The sequence below is a fragment of the Haliotis asinina genome, chromosome 1, assembly GCF_037392515.1.
Source record: "Haliotis asinina isolate JCU_RB_2024 chromosome 1, JCU_Hal_asi_v2, whole genome shotgun sequence".
Taxonomy (NCBI): Eukaryota; Metazoa; Mollusca; class Gastropoda; order Lepetellida; family Haliotidae; genus Haliotis; species Haliotis asinina.
The window spans coordinates 50,736,944-50,757,732 of NC_090280.1; the positions used below are offsets into that span (position 1 = coordinate 50,736,944).

Below are 20,789 nucleotides of genomic sequence, written 5' to 3' on the forward strand. Positions count from 1 at the left end.
CGGATAAATTGAAACTTCGAGTCATCTGTAAATATCCAGTTTGAAAAGTCTGTGTACCTGTTTCGCTCAAACCACTCACGTCTTTTCCGAATGTTTCTGTATCATCGGCAGAACGTTTGACGGCACTTTCTTCTAAACTGCGCCTTACAGTCCATTCAGATACTCTAGTACTCGGGCATGCTCATCCTGTTTTACCGGTCAGTTTGGACCACAGGCAAACTGTAGCGCAAATGTGGTTACGCAGCGTAGAGAAAATGACCAGTCTTCATCTACGCAGCGCAACCCCACTTGTAGACTGGTTCCCCTGCCCTATTCCGCGCTGCGCTATCGCAAGTGTAGCCAGCTTGCAGAGGCAGAGTACCAGTCTACCCACTTGCGCTACCGGTTGCCTGTGGTTTGGATGCACTGCCGCCATTTGTGCAAGTCGCCGCCTCCCATTTCCACTGAGCTTACAAGGACGTCCCGATCCCGGCCTCCGCTGAAAACTGCCGGCAGTTGAAATCTGGCATTAAGTCGGTAAATGGTACTCCGTTGAAGCCCATATATTTCCCTTAACTTCTGAACTGGTTTGCACCCTGCTTCATATAAGGCGAGAAATCAGTAGATCGCTTCGGATTTCGACATGACGTCGATACCTGGGAAATAGTCTGCTTCATCGTTATAATGTGACCCGACCTATCGACTGGGGAGATAATGCCAAGAACGTCGTACTGTTGTCAGTGGTGCAAAATATTAACGAAACAAGTTCAAATTCACAGGGCGGCGAACCTTTGTAAGAGTATGACACCAAAATGTAAGCGAACAGTTTGTTGTCTGCCACAAAACTGTGGCTCAGTTTGTCACATAAATCACAAATAAAAGTCTACCACTATGCCAGTTTTCACTTTGTATACAAATGTTGCACTCAGTTAACAATCGTCCTACATGATCATGCAAACATCCACAGGAAAACAAATGGCATGATGTCGGTAAGTGTTTTCAATACGCTTTATTTCTCCTCGAACACAACAATAATTCAAATCTTGTAAATACGACGACAAGAACTGCACAGACAGTGTCAGTGGCAGGGCCAGGGCCAAAACCTTCACCAACACTCTGCACCAATACCAAAATCACTTTGCTGAGCACCACGTGACACCAGATCTGCCAGATAAAGATGTCCTCGCAACGTCGGCCGCTGTCTTCCCGTCGTTGTTCCTGGCGTTGACGTCCACCAACCCTATATCTCCTCCCACACAGGTCAAAGAAGGGCGTTGTCATCATGCGTGTTCTCCAGTGATACATGTGCTCCTTTGATCATTAGAAGCTCCACCACATCTCGGTGTCCTGCTCGAAGTGTGACACCAGGAGATCCGCCAGTTGATGATGTCCATTGGCTCTCGCCAAGTCGACAGCTGTCTTCCCGCTATTGTTCTTGGGCTTGAGGTCCGCCACGTTCTGTGTGGACAGTATGAACTCCACAGTCCCCAGGTGTCCTGCCATACTGGCCAGATGAAGGGGGTAGTTCCCGCTCTTATCCCCCAGTAACACATCTGCTCCTCTACTCACTAGAAACTCCACCACATCTTTATGTCCCCGCCATGCTGCCCACATCACTGGTGTCCTGTCCCATCCGTCAATACAGTTGGCGTCCAGACCCAAATCCAGAACACGTTTCACCTCGGCCAGGTTTCCCTCATTGCAGGCAATAAAAAGGTCGTCGACATTACGTCTGTAGACTTTCTGTGTCACTGTAACACAAACTTGTACATTGCATTATCTATACACAAGCAAATACTTGCACATGTACACATGACATCACTGTTTCTCAAATATACATTGTACACGTAACATCACTGTTTATCAAATTATCAAGTGTACCGTCAATCGTGTACGTTTATAATACAGTCACTGCACCTAAGTATACGTCACTGTCACTTTCCATCATCCTCAATATTCTCCCGGGTATACGTCACGTCGTCACGATATGGTGGGGTGCTATCGGAACGTATAACCAGGAGATATCGAGGATAAATTCCCATAGACTTACACGTGAATTTGGAGCAGCTAGAAAAAAGTCGTGGATTTATTTTTTCTTGGATCTTGTTCGCGTTTTGCACATGTCATGAGTCATAACACAACGCTATATTTTCCATTTATTGTTTCAAGAATGGTCACACTTTGATTGACTTTCATGATTATGACAATATGGGCAAAGAATATACAATGATGTTTATATGTCGCTCATAGATCTACAGTCCTGTACATACTTGAAGGAACATTACATGGAAATTATGTATCTGTGACCAAGATGATTTCCTGCAAAATTTCCCAACCAGACAACAAAAACTGAAGTTATGAAAATTATCACAGCTACACTAAACAATATGAAGGTCTTGGAGAATTTTGCCGACTGACGAAAACTTATGTCCTATAACTGTATATTCAAGTGAGAAACGTCAATCACATTACACCATGTTTCATGTCAAGAGGCCATTTAAGAGATAAACATCATGTGTTGGCCATGTTCCGGGTGTTATTGAGTATTTGAAGCTTCAAATACCCAATAACACCCGGAAATAGCCAACACATGATGTTTATCGACATTGTAAACACAAAAGTAAACCAAACGGTTTACTGTCTGCACTCGTTTACATCGAGTATGAGTTCAGGAGTGAAGTGCCCTCAGCTGGTCGTTCCAGCTGGTTCCCATGGTAGCATTTGGAGTTGCTCATTTGTGACGTCATTCTTACTTTACGTCACAATATGATTTGAATGACGTTACCACTGTTGATGACACAAGAAAACAATTGTTTGCGATGTTTCTACGTGTTAATACGCAGTGAATAGTCTTGCAGTTTCCGGGAATCTAATACCATGTGATCATGTTTTTCAAACAATCAGATTACAGAACACGGTGACTTTTGCTTTACAATATGTTTCAATAGTGCTATGCCAATACTTATGAGGAGATAAATCCACAGTCGGTCACTGTACTTGAATAGTGCTGTGTCAGTAAACTACGCTATGGATATGCTTTTGGATAAATGACGGACGGGACAACACTTTGTTCGTTCTTAATTGTATCGGTATAATGTGTGCTAGAGTTTGTTGCACGAATATAGCGTCAGTGTATTAATACAGTTGGAAGCCAATAGCCTTCATTTCTGTAACTAACCAGGGAATGATGTTCTCTACAGGTTCTGGGCACCTTTCTCACCTTGTTTATTTCCGCTTTTGTTCTGAGTGATTTTCTCTTGCACTGCAGCACGTGGTTCCTGTGCCTGTAATGATGCAAGTTTAGTCTTACCACGACTGGATGAAGCATAGAGGCGTGGTTTGGGCCGTCCTCACCATGATAACGAATTGAGTATAAAAAGAAGCAATTACCTGATGCATATTTATTAAACAAGTTGAGAGCATAAAGGAGTATTTACCTGTCATGTTGTGTATACAGAGGAGTATTTAACTGACATGTGTATTTAGAAGAGTGTTTACCTGCCACGTTGTGTATATAGAAGAGTATTTACCTGACATGGTGTGAAAACAGAAGAGTATTTACCTGACATGTTGTGCATACAGAAGTGTATTTACCTGTCATGTTGTATATATAGAAGAGTATTTAACTGACACGTTGCATATACCTGACATGCTGCGTATACAGGGGGTATTTACCTGACATGTGTATACAGAAGAGTGTTCACCTGTCATGCTGTGTATAGAGAAGGGTATTTATCTGACATGTTGTGTATACAGAAGAGTGTTTACCTGTCATGTTATATATATAGAAGAGTATTTAACTGACACGTTGCGTATACAGGGGGTATTTACCTGACATGGTGTGTATACAGAAGAGTATTTACCTCTCATGGTGTGTATAGAGAAGGGTATTTACCTGACATGTTGTGTATACAGAGGAGTATTTATCTGCCATGATGTGTGTATATAGATAAATATTTACCGGAGTACTTCGGTGCATTAAAATATTTTTTTTCAAAGTCAGTGATACAGAAACGTACCTTTCCCTCCGCTGTTGCCGTTGCATCTAAAACCAGAAATAAAGAATGTCAATGCCTGATGCAGAGTTGAACTAGCAACATGTTTAAACATAGTGTGTTATGTTCAACTTAAATAAACGTGTTGCTCAAATGAAAACTATGATTGATGGTGTACACGTTTTACAAATACACTGAAAATATTTCATCCACTAAGCATTAACGTTTCATATAAATGTTGGTTCTGCCAATTTCCTAGAGCAAACTAAAGACCGAAAAAGTGACAAACGCGCATGTGTTTATCTGAGGAAATGCCCGCATTGAGGCCTCCGTGCACCTGACTACTTGAGATATGTAATGCCTCGCTTATAACGCGGAGATTATGCGTGTAAGGAATACCTTTGAGTTGTTCCGTATCCTTGTCCTTTTCCTCGATCACCTTACGTAGTGTTTGTACCTGTAGTCAAGAATCATGTCATCATTTTCTCTCAGGAACTGGTTCAGTTGTGCATAGACTCTTCATTTAAAATGCTAGTGGTGTCAGCCAATGACTTCTTTCGACTTTAATTTTCTAAGTTCTAATCGGCTACTTAGTGTCCTTACATTTGTGATTCAACCTTTCGTAAATTTCAAGTCTTCATTGCCAAGACTTCCGAACGACTCATGTCATTCGTGTAGAATGTGTACCCATGTCATTCGTGCAGGGTGTGTACTCATGTCATTCGTGTAGGGTGTGTACTCATGTCATTCGTGTAGAATGTGTACCCATGTCATTCGTGCAGAGTGTGTACTCATGTCATTCGTGGAGGGTGTGTACTCATGTCATTCGTGTAGGGTGTGTACACATGTCAGTCGTGCAGGATGTGTACTCATGTCATTCGTGTAGGGTGTGTACTCATGTCAGTCGTGCAGGATGTGTACTCATGTCAGTCGTGCAGGGTGTGTACTCATGTCATTCGTGTAGGGTGTGTACCCATGTCATTCGTGCAGGGTGTGTACTCATGTCATTCGTGGAGGGTGTGTACTCATGTCATTCGTGTAGGGTGTGTACCCATGTCATTCGTGCAGGATGTGCACTCATGTCAGTCGTGTAGGGTGTGTACTCATGTCATTCGTGCAGGGTGTGTACTCATGTCAGTCGTGCAGGGTGTGTACTCATGTCATTCGTGCAGGGTGTGTACTCATGTCATTCGTGCAGGGTGTGTACTCATGTCATTCGTGCAGGGTGTGTTAGATACATCTGGAAAATAACCAAGATGATATGTTGAATAACGGGCGGTATCTTTTTGCCAGTCAGGCAAGTTGTTTAATTAAGGAGGACTGAGAGACATGGTCGACTGGGTTTGTTTGTTAACCTAATCACATACGATCTTTACATATTTTGATTCCTAAAAATGAACATTGTGTCTAACAAGATGTTCGAGAAATATGGAAATATGAGAAGGTTATTGTTAGTATCCAATAGATTATATCGCTACTTCGGGTACGGTGTGGTAATGACTGAAATTATTACAGTCACCTGTGAAGTATAAGTTTTCATCATTATTATGGCGAGGTATGTGGATTAGTACTTGCCCGTCTCTGTAGTTCATCCCTTTCTCTCCTGTCATCTGAAGAGAATGAGTGTGTATTATCATTTGTTTTCGAGGATATCATTTGCTGAGTCGTCCATAAACCTCTTCATAGAGCAGTACGACTTGCTCATGTTAATGAAAATAATTTTGCTGAGTGTAGACATTTAAGTTAACGGGGCAATCAAAAGCATTTTTGCTTACACATGTATATGCGTTTGATATAATTATATGTCTTTTTATTGTAGAATTCATACCTTCAAACTGGCGTTTTTGTTTTGCTTGTTCTTCCTCAATGCTCTTCATCTGTAACAACATAAGTAATATATGATATTTTACGTCTTTTGTCAAGTAACCTCTTACGTTTGTCAAAGTGCAAATCTTAAATAGTAAACATGTGGTTATAATTAGAAATATTCTTTGTCTTGGTTTGAATTACTTCAACAGGGAGTCAGGTGATAACTTTAATTTGGATTGTGCTTTCTTTCTTTGACGCGCACTTAGCAACATTCGACTTATATGACAGCGATCGGTAATAAGTGAAGTCTGGAATAGAGAGATTTGAACCCCCTAAACCAACCGCCTCTGCATCTGCCAAAGGAAATACGGTCCCAGAACCAACAACTGTGTGGAAGGGTACTACGCATGAAGAAGGCGCATTCCAACATATTTGAGCAGATTATTGGCAACAGTGATCATGTACAGATCAATAATGACCACCGAGCCGCGATTCTCTATTACCTATAGGGGGTGAGTTTTTTGTTGTATGAGCCGCGATTCTCTATTACCTATAGGGGGTGAGTTTTTTTGTTGTATGAGCCGCGATTCTCTATTATCTATAGGGGGTGAGTTTTTTGTTGTATGAGCCGCGATTCTCCATTATCTATAGTGGGTGAGTTTTTTGTTGTATGAGCCGCGATTCTCTATTATCTATAGGGGGTGAGTTTTTTGTTGTATGAGCCGCGATTCTGTATTACCTATAGGGGGTGAGTTTTTTGTTGTATGAGCCGCGATTCTGTATTACCTATAGGGGGCGAGTTTTTGTTGTATGAGCCGCGATTCTCTATTACCTATAGGGGGTGAGTTTGTTGTTGTATGAGCCGCGATTCTCTATTACCTATAGGGGCTGAGTTTTTTGTTGTATGAGCCGCGATTCTCTATTACCTATAGGGGGTGAGTTTTTTGTTGTATGAGCCGCGATTCTCTATTACCTATAGGGGGTGAGTTTTTTGTTGTATGAGCCGCGATTCTCTATTATCGGGGGGGGGGGGGGGGAGTTTTTGTTATATGGCGAGGTATTTAGAGAAGTACTTGCCTTTCTTTGTAATTCTTCCTTTTCTCTTCGGTCATCTGAAGAAAAGGAGGGTGCATTATCATTCTGTATAAGATTTCCTAAGCGAGCAGCACGACTTGCACAAAAGCTCATGTCAATAAGAATAGCAGCCATGAAACATTACTGCTTAGACGTGTATATTCGTTTGCTATAATTGTATGTGTTTATAACTGTAGTTCTCATACCTTCAATTTGTTTTGCTTGCTCGACTTCAATTTTCCTGATCTGTAACAAAATGAGTATTATGTGATATTTTGCATACAAGTAGTAAGAAACATCCATCCAACCATCCAATATGGCCTATGTCAAAATACAAAGCTTACATAGTGAACAAGTGACTATTATTAGAAAGATTATTTGACTTCGTGTGAATTGATTGTCAGCTACAGGGAGTATACTGTTAAAATGACAAATAAATAATGAATTATTTGGATGGTGCTATCTTTCTTTGTCGCCACACTCAGCAATATTCGACTTATATGACAGCGATCGGTAATGAGTCAGTGGGTGAGTTTAGTTTTACACCACACTCAGCAATATTCCAGCTATATATATATATGGCGGCGGTCTGTAAATAATATAGTCTGGACCAGACAATCCAGTGACCAACAACATGAGCATCGATCTGCGCAATTGGGAACCGATGACATGTGTCAACCAAGTCAGCGATCCTGATCACCCGATCCCGTTAGTCGCCCCTTACGACAAGCATAGTCGCCTTTTATGGCAAGCGAGGGTTGTAGTCGATAAAGGAGGTTGATGAAGGTAGCACAACATGTTAGCGTTGTAGTGTCATTCATCTGAGGAGCAAGACCTGACTTTCCAACATTACTTGGTGCTTTACATGTTATAGTAGTCAGTCACGTGTAAATGTTGAGGAAATCAGGTGTAGCAATCTCACCAATCTGTGCAGCTCTGCAATGCTCTCCTTTTCAGCTACAACATATTGAAACACGATTATATTGATACATGTAAAATAAGACCAAATATTTTCCTTGTATTTCGTAAGTACTCTCTCTCTCTCAGGTTATCATTCTTGGTGAAACAACATGCAAATATTTCACATCTACTTTCTATCTCGTGCGACTGTTTACACAGCTCTGTTGTCCATGATAGATTATTTTTACAGGTCAGTATCTTGGAAAATGTTCTTACCTTTTACATCAGTAACATATTTTTCCAGATCGTGCATCAAAACCCGCACCTGCAATTAAAACAAGGGTATGTCCGACAGACAATGGTATCTGAAAGTATGGAAAATGCAAAATATGTAAGACGGTGCAGAATGATTAGTCTAATTAAACTGGCACTTATACTTGCTAGATATTTAGATATTCTCCCCTTACTCGCACTCGCAGGAAGTGAGAATCCCACTGATTAAGAGCGTAGAAAGACTCCCTGACAAGACAGTCCTGTTTACTTGTAAGTGTCCTCAGACCTCAGTTGGATATGCAATTGTCTCTACACCACATCACGAACCTGTGTTGTATTATATTTGGCTATGGTTGGGTGCCCGCCTAACCTATGACTGACGTACTGTCGGAAATAGAAAAAGTAATGGGATTTTCTTTCAGTCATATCTGCAACTAATGTAGTAAATATGTAAATGTGTGAAATATCTGTTGAACTAGGCTCGGTCTAACTACAGTCTCAGTGGTAGGGAGATAGGAAACGTAAAAACTTTCTTTGGTGAGGCGTGATTAGTGCAGAAATGAGCAATGCTCCATTTGTAAGTTAAACTTATCCTCATTATAAACGATAGCTGACGTAAAAAATAGTAACATTAATACTGAAACTATTTATAGCTACTATGTCTAACTATCACTATAAACAGAAACAGATAGGAGAGAGCGTCTTAAACGGTGCATCATTACACACGGTGTGGGGTGAGGGTGTGGGATAGAAATGTCAGCTGAGATAAGATTTTCTTACACATTCGTGTGTGAGAAACCCATGTGACAGAACTGGCATCAAACATATATGAGAACGATTTTTAATCCCGTAATTCGGTTTGGCACCAGCCGATGGGAGAACATTGAACTTAAACTGATGCACAAGTACAGGTCCCCAATGTGCATATATGTCCAAATAATTTCCGATGACGACAACCTCCAAACGATAACGTCACACGTTCAAATATTTTGTGCTCGCAAGAACTAAAACAAGGCACTTTCACATGGTTACATCATCGCTTTAGAGTGTTTCATTAATTTTCGGCGACATTACCTAGTTTACCTTATCACTATCGCCTTGATGATGCGAAGATACGTCAGAAGCCGTTTCGTGGAGGGTCACCTTGAGTAGTGATTGGGAAGCAAAGTGACGTCACACATTCATACCTGGTTGAGGGACCTAATTGCCATCTATTGTCTGCTCTATTTTGCCCTATCTTACGAGTAAACATGCTTTTATTGATATCCTATTACGCATCCCAGTGAAGGCCGATGTGGGTTTTTCGGCATATGCTGTTTGTAATTGTGTTAATTTGGGGGACACAGAGTAACAACATAAACACAGTTTTTTTTCATATTTCCGACAGTACTTTAAACATTGCTCTTCAGTGACTGAACAATCCACACATATAACTGTTGATGTAAGGTACCTGTGTTTCCAGGGTCGGAATGGCATTCGATGTATCTGCAGATTAAAATAAAATACATAAACCATCGTTTTAATAAAATTTGCACTTTTCCACTTGGGCAGGGTTGGACCCGTGAAGGTTCCTGGGTAGAATAGGCCTTCAGGAACCCAGGTTGATATAAAAGGCAACTATGCTTGTCGTAAGAGGCGACTAACGGGATCGGGTGGTCAGGCTCGCTGACTTGGTTGACACATGTCATCGGTTCCCAATGGCGCAGATCGATGCTCATGTTGTTGATCACTGGATTGTCTGGTCCAGACTATATTATTTACAGACCGCCACCATATAGCTGGAATATTGCTGGGTGCGGCGCAAAACTAAACTCACTCACTCATCGAGCAGGGTTGTCATCTTTGATGACGATCTGAAGTGTCACTGGCCAGGACACCACGATGATAACCAGTGGACCGTAATCTGACTTGTCACTGGCCAGGACACCACGATGATAACCAGTGGACCGTGATCTGACTTGTCACCGGCCAGAGCACCACGGCGAACATCAGTGGAAGGCTCTAAATGTCATCAACCTTCTGAATTATGTGAAGAAGGAGGACGTTGGAGGACATGCGACATACATTTGCAAATATAAATAATGGTCATTATTACAGTGTTTGTCTTAACAGTCACAGAAGGTCACATGCACAGACCCGATGGAGAGGCATTGTGGATTTCATTTCTCCATGCCTCAAGACAGACAGTCAGAATTCACAAAATAACCCTATCGCGAACATACATATATATCCTCTGTGTTCAAATACGTCCACAAGGTATGCTGCCATGTGATGAGGATGTGCGAGACTCAGGTAATGTCTACCTATCGTTATTGGGAGCAAACATGGTGACACTTGAAGTGTGTTGTGGTGTAGTGGTTTTCATAAGACTGGAAACTTGTTTCATGATTGTTTCCAAAACGAGGTGAAAAATAGAGATGAAAAGCATTGTGTGACATTGAATGAGTTATAAAACAAACACTACATCAAGTAACATACCTTAATTTGGTTTGATATTTGCTGGTTGGTCCGTTTTAGGTTCCTCACATACCCAATAACCTTCATTTGGTATACACGTTCTTTTATTTTCCAATATAATAACGAACATTGTGAAAGAAGAAGCTTGGCCTAACTTCTGACTGTTAATAGAGAAATCAATACTTCATATCTCACTGTGAATGATTCATTTTAACAAATACTCATTCAACCTACCTTCCACAGTTAATTTGAGCACTCCCAGTCTTATTTCAGCCCGTAGAATCTGTAAATATGACAGACAAAAACTACCTCTCAGTGAAATCATAGATGGAATTTTATATGCTGCAGATGCTAGTTCCACAAAATGGCACAACATACGAATTAACATTTTACCTCTGTTGTTGCGTTTCGTTATTTGAAAACATGTTTTTATTAGCATGCTAATTACCTTTTCCTTTAGTCCTTGTATGTCGTTCTCTAATCCTATATGAAATAACAAAAACTCTTGTTACCAACTCGCAAATCAAATCATTTCAGTGATCAGTAGTCTGTTTAATGTCAACTATTCTGTGGATAATTCTGATAATCGTAATTTTTTTTAAAAAAAACAAACAAAAAACTGGTATAAACTGGTAAAGGATGATCTTGTATAATCATCACTCTTATTCTTGACACAACTGAGATCCACAATTATCATATACTTTGCTACTCACTCGCTATTTCGTCTTTGTGGTGTTGGACCTCTTTCGTCAGTTCACATTTCTAGAACCACAAAGTGAATATCTAGTTTGTTACAAAAAGAGTAGGAATATGATGCATACAGGTAAACGTACACACATGATTTCGGCACTAGTTGTCAAAGTAACCAATGTGTTCTCACTATACTAATATGCATAGCGCCCTCTACTAAACGCCATCGATGTTCCAAACATGGATTTCTGTTTTCAGGCCAGCCCAATGAACGCAGGTCTCGTCTGCAAACTAAACTCCTTCAGTGGACAGTCGAATCCGTGATTCAGTATTATAGCGAAAAAGATTCCAAACAGGTTCGAGTCGTATGAATTTTGTACGCTCTTTGCCCCTTTCATCGATAACAGGAGACAGCACTCAGACAAAAAACGCTGGAAACCAATCATAATTTCTTTCCAAAGTTTGATAACGAAGAGTGATACAGAGTGTCATCAGATGAGCCATCTTTGCTCAGTATCTCCTTGTGGAGGTTGCATGACTGCAGTAAATCTGGAGTGACGACTTGCTGACATTCATGCAAGTCTTTATCTCCGTGCTGCATGTCTTTCATTGGCATCTAATCCGGTAGCAGACCACTGGAGGTACCAAGATCTGATCAGCACGTCATGTCGCCTGAACATCTGTCTCACAACGTGCCAGTTATTCAACAGGAATCTTTCATGAACATATTTTAGAATTTTAGAATGAGGAACTGGTACTGTACAATAGTGGTGTTTGCACAGTTTAAGAAAATGTCTAACTTCATTCATACTACCAAAGTGTATTGTCGCTGATTGCTGGATGCGTTGTCAGTAGTATGTATCTAGTCTTCATCGGTTTGGAGACGGTTGTAGAACTGGAGCTGCTTGTAGACATTGAGCTCACTCTTCGTGTACAGAACCATCTCCACAATCGAGAGTCAGAAGTGACTCAGCTCTCTTCATGACCTACTCTATGATTCTGAACTTTGACCTTGGATTCGCTATCCAATGTCAACTTCTGATTTGACCAGCTACTGAGCTTGGTAAAGCTGACTTTGTTATGACGACAGTGGAATCATCTCACAGAGGTCCACTGAGAATCTAGCCGTCATGTTGCATTCAAGCAGCCAAATCAAGAGTTGACTTCTTGGGTGTTTTTCCCTTCTCAATGAGTCTTCTAAATTATGTAGTTCAAAATATACGGCCATGCAGGCCAGGGAACAATGAACTGATCTGTCCAACCGATCGTAAACAGTCCTTTGCACCATAATCTACACCAGCCAAGCACGGTTTACCTCTGGCAAACTCCTGTACCCCGAGCTGCATCATCACTGTGAGGTTATGCTGGACAGGTTAATGCGCAGGGACAGCTTGCTCCAGTGTTTGAGTTCCCTGAGCCCTTCACCTCTCGGTATTACAGTGAAAAGGCACAATGCAGGACTGCTTCTTATCCGGGGCCCCTTGGGGGACTGAAGGTACTCTTAGATTCTCTTAGACTTTTCCATATATGGGTACAACACATAGGCTCTGTTATGAATTAGAGTTATCCTTTAAGAACAAGAACCAGCAAAAACTTGACTAGACCCTTTGACTGACGAATCAGGTTTTGTGGTGCCAGGCAGACGCTTTTCCAAAATACTACCCCGGCCGGGTTTAACAGAAATGCTCAGCTCACAGTTGAAACAACAGAAGTTGTGAATGAATTATTGACTTTCAATACTGAAGAAATACCACTGTCAGTAAGAAGGGGAATAGTACTGGTTCCTGCAAAAGAGAAATTAGGATTTTACCTAAGCGTACATTGAATACCTAAGCGTGTATTGACTGAAGGGTATATTGCATACCTGTTTCATGGTATGACGTTACTAGCGGTGATTTGTAAATTCCGAATTTCTCTGCATAATATGAATGTGAATGCAACAAACGAAACAAGGAATAGCACACTTTGTGTGACCATTGTAACAGGGTGAATTTCATATATTACTACAATGTCCTGAGTTTAATGATTTGGGACTAAAGTAGTTAAGGTTTCACGATGGCAAATATGTTTGCAAATCCCAAATGTTAAACCCCACAATAAGTAAAGCAACAGCCAACTTTCTGAAATGAGTATAGTTTTTTTCTAATTCCTTACCACGTGACACCAACAACAACAGTAACATGGACCAGTTTTACTGAATAAAATCTGTATGTCCGTATCCTGTCTGTTTCTCAAATGTTTTGTTCAATTTGAGAAATCTGCAAACAACTTCGTTATCCATCTGTCTGATAAAATCTCATTTACCTTCTTCTCGATGCTTTGTATATCCCCATGTTTACCTGAAAATATAGTATATTCCGTCAGTCATCGTGTAAGCAATAATTCAACGCTAATACTTTACGATATCAACTTATGATAAATGGTAAGCAAAAACGGAATACCGTGTTTTTGTTGTTGGAACTTTTCCACTTCTCCTTTCAGTTTGTTAATCTGAAATCCAAGAAATTAATTAATATGTATTTGACAATCCGCAATTCGGTTTGCTTTAGGTTAAGGTAACTTCAAAGGAATCGGTATATCAATTCATTATCAGTGGAGCAATGTTCCTCTGATACCTCTGACACCGCACCACGTCACTCACAGAGACGTGCATGTTGATCTGCGACAGGATTAAAGTGAGTGAGTGAGTTTAATTTAACGCCGCACTCAGCAATTCCAGCTATGTGTCGGCGGTCTGTAAATAATGGAGTCTCGGTCACACAATCCATTGATCAACAGCAACAGCATCGATCTGCGCAATTGGGGACCGCTGACGCGTGTCAACCAAGTCAGTGAGTTTGACCACCCGATCCCGTTAGTCGCCTCTTACGACAACCATAGTCGCCTTTTATGGCAACATGGGTTGCTGAAGACCTGTTCTACCCCGGGACATTCACGGATCCAACCCTGCCCAAGTGGAAAAGTGCAAATTTTATTAAAACGATGCTTCATGTGTTCTATTTTAATCTGCAGATACATCGAATGCCATCCCGACCCTGGAAACACAGGTACCTTACATCAACAGTTATATGTGTGGATTGTTCAGTCACTAAAGAGCAATGCTTAAAGTACTGTCGGAAATATGAAAACAAAACCCTGTGTTTAGGCTGCTACTCTGTATGCCCCACATTAACACAACTGCAAACAGCATATGTCAAAAATACCTTTCTTACGGAGAAATAAAAGCTTAAACGCACGCAGGATATTGTATGTACTCACTGTAAAGTTTAGATTTTTTAACTCTTTGAATCCTAACATCAGTAATATGGACGTACATGTGTACAATGAGTACAACCCAGAGTTCCCTGCTGATAAACGTGTTACAGTGTGAAAGATGTTCATTCGTCATTTGACAGAGAATGCGACTTATGTGATTTTCTCACCTCCAATTCCAGCTTTTGAACATTGTCTTTTCTCTCTGTTGAGAGAAAACATACATATTGAATTGGTATATTTTTCTTATGCGTTTATGCTTTGTTATATATCATAATCATACAATTACGTTTGCATCACAGATTGTTTCCATGTGATACTTTACAGAACAGAAGGTGTAATTCGACTTAGAGTGAGTGAGTGAGTTTAGTTGTACGCCGCACTCAGCAATATTCCAGCCATATGGCGGCGGTCTGTAAATAATATAGTCTGGACCAGACAATCCAGTGATCAACAACATGAGCATAGTTCTGCGCAATTGAGATACCATGACATGTGTCAACCAAGTCAGCGAGCCTGACCACCTGATCCTGTTAGCCGCCTGTTACGTAATTTGACTTAAGTAGTGAACATGTTTAAGTGGAAGTTGTTTCAAAGGCATTTAGAAGTTGGAGGGATCAAACTAACAATGCTTTATGGTTCAACTTCTTTATTATACAAGGTCACAACGTTTCGAGACAGTTCCTAGTCTCTTCTTCAGACTAAGCATTGTTAGTTTGATGTTTAAGTGGATACCAACCTGTTGTTTTACGTTCATTTACTCTCAGTTCACTGCGCAACTCCCGGAGCTGAAACAAATCAGGCCGTTGTTCAGATGTAATCACTGTCATTGAGTGTACATTGGTTTATTTGTCACCTGCTTTTTTCATGGAAACACATATAAATGATTCCCTATGATGGTTAGCATGTTATTCTACTGACAATTTTCAAGCATTTTGATGACAATAGCAAGCATCCACCAGGTTCATATCACGTTACTGAGTTTGATACATAATTAATGTGAGTAGAGCTCTTGCATTATGTAGGGAAACATCCTCACAGCTAGGTATCCCACGTGACCAGACACGGTATCATAAAATATATTATACATTATCTTACTGCACACATAAATGTCGCTTTCAAACAGGCTAAGCGGTCTTCTATTATGTTCAATGTACCCCACTTACAAACGACGTACATTGCAATGTACCCCGCTGCCAATGGCAACTTCGTGGTAGATGCAGTCGTCTATGTCGGCTTCCAATGTATTGAATCGATGATGAAGAATCTGGACTATATGCTTCAGGAGAAAATGACTATGGAAATAGCAAATGGGAAGCACTTTCCACTGAATGTAAACGCATGAAAAATACGTGGGTGACAGTTGGTCAATAAAAATATTTTGTGTGTGATCCAAATGAGAAAAGACCTCTTGCACTGGTCGGAAGCGTTTCATTCAACATCCGTCACGAAGCTGCTTATCTGTAAGCTGACTATTATGAGCATGAGTTGCTGAAACTAATTTTTGCCTAGATCTTCATGGGTAAGAGAGAGAATAAAGCGCAGTTGGAGTCCATGGAGACAACTGGTGCACGTGATACACTACCGGGCAAAAGCAAACTATCACTTGCAGGAAGCATTCGCTAAAAGACAGCATTGTCCCGATGACAACGCAGTTGTCCGAGAACTTCACTAGATTAAAAAAACATGATCATGGGACATCATTTGTACGTGCATGGTTTTGGCAAATATACCAATATTGGACGGAGCAATCATGCTGCAGTCACCAGGTAAAAACCACCATGAATATGCCAAGATTTAGACAAGCACAACGAGACAGAACCATTGCAATTGGCATGGGCAATAAAGGGACTTCACAACGTCAGCTGGCAAGAACATTCATCTGAAGCAAGACCATAATCAGCAAATTCAGTCCGATTCAGTACGTGCAGAAAAGATAGCAGAGTTCTGGTTTTTCGACGTAGGTGAGAGCGATTGGCGCCAAACTGTGTTCAAGAACTTCATCCGTTTGACTGAGAAGGCGTCGGCGTCCTGATATGGGGTTACGTTTGTGGTCAGTGAACAAGACTGTTATCATCCGCGGAATTCTGTAACCCCCAGCGACAAAGGAGTGAAGTGTTAAGATCTTTTCTGATGCCCTTTATTCGACAACAGCCAAGAAGGATAATATTGCAACCCGACAACGCAAGGCCTTACACCATGGTGGAGATTACCTGCAGAACTTTTTAACATCAACGTATTGTCGTGGTCAGCACGTTCTCCAGACTTGAACCCCATTAAACATCTCAAGGATCGTCTCGATCGTCAGATGAGAAGGTGTATACCACCCTCAGCGAACCGACAGGAGTTTGAACAGACTGCCTTGGAGTTGTGGTACTAGATTCCAGCTGACGTCACCCACCGACTGAGGGCGTCATTCAGGAGAAATGGGTTGGCGTATATAGATAGGAAGGTTGGTCCCACTCGCTACTGATGAGGCGACTATGCTTGTCGTAAGCGGCGACTGACGGGATCGGGTGGTCAGGCTCGCTGACTTGGTTGACACATGTGATCGGATCCCAATTGTGCAGATCGATGCGCAGACCCTGGACTCTGGTCCAGACTCGATTATTTACAGACCGCCGCCCTACGGCTGGAATACTGCTGAGTGCGGCGTACAACTAAACTCACTCACGCTACTGATGACGTGTCACTCTCTCTCATTATATGACTCTTTGTGAACTATTTGCATAAACCCTGATTTGTGTCAATGTTTTTTATATTGACTCCATGACTCTAAACGAATTGCGGCAAGTGCAAGATCAGCATTATAGTGAAAATTCAGTCAAATGACTGGAAAATGATTGCTGTGTGTAAAATAATCATCATAAATCTCACACGCGCCTTTGTTCCTATTTTCTGGTCAACAGAAGTCGGTGACAACATATAATTTCAGTGATGACAAATCTGAAGATGCGAGAGCATTGATTGACACAAATGTACTTTTACTTCATTGTTTTCAGATACGAAAAATGAATGTTTCTACTTACATCATTTTCCACGCGTTCCTTGTCGCCTGTAAGCAAACAGCAGTAAAGTTAAGAGCTTCTCTCACGAACGCCCATTAAGGCTACGATAAATTCTATTTTCGATGCGTGGGGTGTTAGTACTGTGTTGTCATTCGAATTTGAATAGTCAGTAAATTTATACAAAATACAGTAATCTTTCAGCATTGATTTATTAATCGCTGAATTAACAGCAATACATTTGTCACACACCCCTGTGTTTTGAACTTGGGGATACCGTGCTTCTCAAAGAAATTCGTGTTGACTTTACGATTGGGCCGAACGGATACTGACTTGAACTGCTCTGGTGTTGCATGATCGGCTGTCTGCGGGTGGTTTCCCTTTCTGTTTCTGCCTATAATTCACAAGGAAAAATTCCGCAAAGTTTCAACTCTTGTCAAAACAAAGTATGTTCTTTCCCTCTGTGCACAGCACCCCTCTGAAGTGTCTGAAAATGTCGAAATGAAACACATCATTTGTCCATGGCCGCAACTGATAGCACTTACTTACCTTGCCCGTGGACCTCGTTGTTGTATGTGTTGCCAACTCCACCATAAACAATTCCTGCAGCGTTAACCGTCTCAGCGTGTCCTTCTGTGTTTGGTTTAACCTGGATATTGTGGGCACTGGGTTGAGGAGGGTTGTTGTCGTTGTTCTGATTACTCATGGTTGTGGTGGTCGGTCCAGGTCTGAAACTGTGCCAATATAGACAGCTACAGTGCAAATATAGACACCTACTATGTAAATGTAGACAACAACTCTGCAAATATGGACAACAACTGTGCAAATATAGACAGGTACTGTGCAAATATAGACAGGTACTGTGCAAATATAGACAATAACTGTGCCAATATAGACCGGTACTGTGCAAATATAGACAGGCACTGTGCAAATATGGACAATAACTGTGCCAATATAGACAGTTACTGTGCAAATATAGGCAACTACTGTGCAAATAAAGGCAACTACTGTGCAAATATAGACAGGTACTGTGCAAATATAGACAATAACTGTGCCAATATAGACAGCTACAGTGCAAATATAGGCAACTACTGTGCAAATAAAGGCAACTACTGTGCAAATACAGACAACTACGGAGCAAATATAGCAAACTACTACTATGCAAATATAGACAACGGCAGTGCAAATGCAGACAACTATTGTGGAAAATATAGACAACAACTGTGCAAATATAGACGACTACTGAGCAAATATGGACAGCTGTTGGACACAAATAGATAACTACAGTGCAAATATGGACCACTGTAGAAATATAGACAGCTACTGTGCAAGTATAAACAACTACTGTAGAAACATAGACAGCTACTGTACAAATATAGCCAACAACTGTTGAACCACGCCAGTGTCTTAGACGGACTTGAATTGCCAGACAGATTAATTGGTTCCAAAGAAAATACGCTTCACTCTCTCATGCAATAGCTTGGCAAGACGATTTTTCATCAGGCATTTAACTCTTTTTCACTCGCCAAAAACAATCTGTCAACTGAGATACCATAAAAACAAAATACGCATAACTTTCTTCATTAACGACGAATAACAAAGTACCACAAGCAGAATTCATCAACACCGTTCTCAATCAAGTACTTTTCGCCGGCGGTGATGCCACTGTGATTAGTCAGTGATTGTCTCCCCTTAACGTCAAAACCGAAGTGGGCGGGGCTTCGGAGTGGAGATCAATAGTGGTGACGTCATCAAGGTTCGGGTCAAGTTAAAAATGGAATTATGAATTTATTTATATTCTGTACTCATTTCATTGTTATCAGTGATGCACCGTCGAGTAAACTCTAAACATACTGGAATGTTCTAGGTCCGACAGACCAGCCGACTTACGCGTGTCAGTTCTCTCCTCCGATATCCGGGTAGTCACAACGACGCATCACTAACACAGGTGCAGCGTACAATGGCGTTTAGAAGTCATATTTCTCTTTGCGGATGCTAGGCGGGTGTTAGACAGTGGACAGCTGGTGCCGTACACACTATACCCGGAAACTGTTTCTTCCGGATACCGCTTCAAGTACTGTTTGGTATGATTCGCGTCTTACCGTAATCTACATGTCGGCTGTGTTTGTCACAACCCGCATACTCAGGCGGAGTGTATCGACTAAAACGACACTGGCATGGTGGAGGCAGTGAGCCCTGACAGTATACAACGGCACAATGCTCTCTGAAGTAATGCCTGTGTATTGATCTAAACAATAAGCGCAGATTAAACGAGTGTCTGCCATATACCATTTATCTTGCAACGATCGAGTTGTTTCAAGACGTATTTAACGAGTGAAAGCAAGTTAAAAACGTTTTGAAACAACGAGCTGTAACAACGAGTTGTAAGATAAATTTCACCTGACACACAGGAGTACAAAAGTCGCTCTCCTACACACCATAACATGGAATAGATTCAGATGTCGTGGTCGTCATTGGAAGATAGTTTTGGATATCTGCACACCGCGGATCTGTACTAGTGAACCAGTTTACGTTCAATGTTGTCTTATCTACCGAAGCCAAAACTACTGAGTGTTTGTAATTAGGTGTAACCCGTGTGTTTGAATGTGGCATTGCTGAGGTTACGTTCACTATCAGTGATGGACTAGATCTACTCTTCTTCGCCGGGGTGCAACCTTCTCGTATTTCCCGAGCCAGAAGCTGCCACTCGGAATGTTACAGAATCGACGGAGTTGTCAGTATGAAATGTGAGATGATTACAACCTGTATGTTATGAAGACATGAACTTAGCATTATCATGCGTCGGAGGAATACCTTAAAAGCAATGACTTATGCGTAGATCAACCGGTCCTGGACATTTTCGATTGAACAGAAAGGGCATGTGTCGCCATTTGCACTGCTAAAGCCTTGAAAACGTTCCATGTTGTACATTGTCTCAACGAGTGCGTTTTGCTTCTGTTCGTCATGAATATTTTTGGTAACATTGAAAACACGTAGTAGCTCGGATCTTTATCAAAAGGATCATCATGTTTAGCAGTGAAAAAATCATCTTCGTCAGTTCATCAAAGAAACAATGAGGCGAATCGATCTCCCAAAGGCACTGAAGTTATCGTGTCAGGTATTCTTGCAAGACGATACATATGACACTTGTCACGTGTACTCGTTGAGCTTTGAGTAAAAGTACGAATGCTGTACATTTAAATATTCAAAGGAAATAACAGGGTTTATCTCTAACCCACATAATTATTCACATAATTGTTTACAAAGATATCACTGATTGTTCGAGCCATTTTGAATTCTGGACTAGAGTCAAAAGTTTGAATAAATGGAAGTGGAAAATAACTTGATTCGTTTT

At 41.1% G+C, this 20,789-nt stretch overlaps 2 protein-coding genes across 3 annotated transcripts in view; both read right to left on the minus strand.

The window, feature by feature from the left end:
- Positions 1-20,789, minus strand: part of LOC137293001 (vacuolar protein sorting-associated protein 33A-like) — a 182,185-nt gene that overhangs the window by 131,112 nt on the left and 30,284 nt on the right. The window lies entirely within an intron of this gene.
- Positions 973-19,620, minus strand: LOC137293037 (ankyrin repeat domain-containing protein 2-like). Of its 2 annotated transcripts, none has more exons than XM_067823879.1 (21): positions 19,537-19,620; positions 17,984-18,168; positions 17,459-17,484; positions 15,169-15,217; positions 14,600-14,634; positions 13,619-13,667; positions 13,482-13,516; positions 11,201-11,249; positions 10,936-10,970; positions 10,722-10,770; positions 9,481-9,515; positions 8,034-8,082; positions 7,780-7,814; positions 7,064-7,103; positions 6,861-6,895; positions 5,803-5,851; positions 5,550-5,584; positions 4,374-4,431; positions 3,999-4,024; positions 3,200-3,263; positions 973-1,730 (listed from the first exon to the last, which is right to left on the minus strand). In XM_067823879.1, the coding sequence occupies exons 2-21, from the start codon at positions 18,138-18,140 to the stop codon at positions 1,300-1,302; spliced, it is 1,341 nt and encodes a 446-aa protein (XP_067679980.1). In that variant the 5' UTR covers positions 18,141-18,168; positions 19,537-19,620; the 3' UTR covers positions 973-1,299. The 2 variants fall into 2 exon arrangements, with proteins under 2 accessions (XP_067679980.1, XP_067679979.1); XM_067823878.1 differs by having other exon boundaries at positions 19,325-19,620.

Excerpts from the sequence above, each read along its gene's own strand:
- LOC137293037 (XM_067823879.1), bottom strand. The coding sequence starts at position 18,140 with ATGAGTAATCAGAACAACGACAACAACCCTCCTCAACCCAGTGCCCAC. Across the intron at positions 10,771-10,935 it reads TACAAGGACTAAAGGAAAAG|ATTCTACGGGCTGAAATAAG; the intron begins GTAATTAGCATG and ends TCATATTTACAG. Across the intron at positions 1,731-3,199 it reads CAAAAGCGGAAATAAACAAG|TGACACAGAAAGTCTACAGA; the intron begins GTGAGAAAGGTG and ends TTTGTGTTACAG.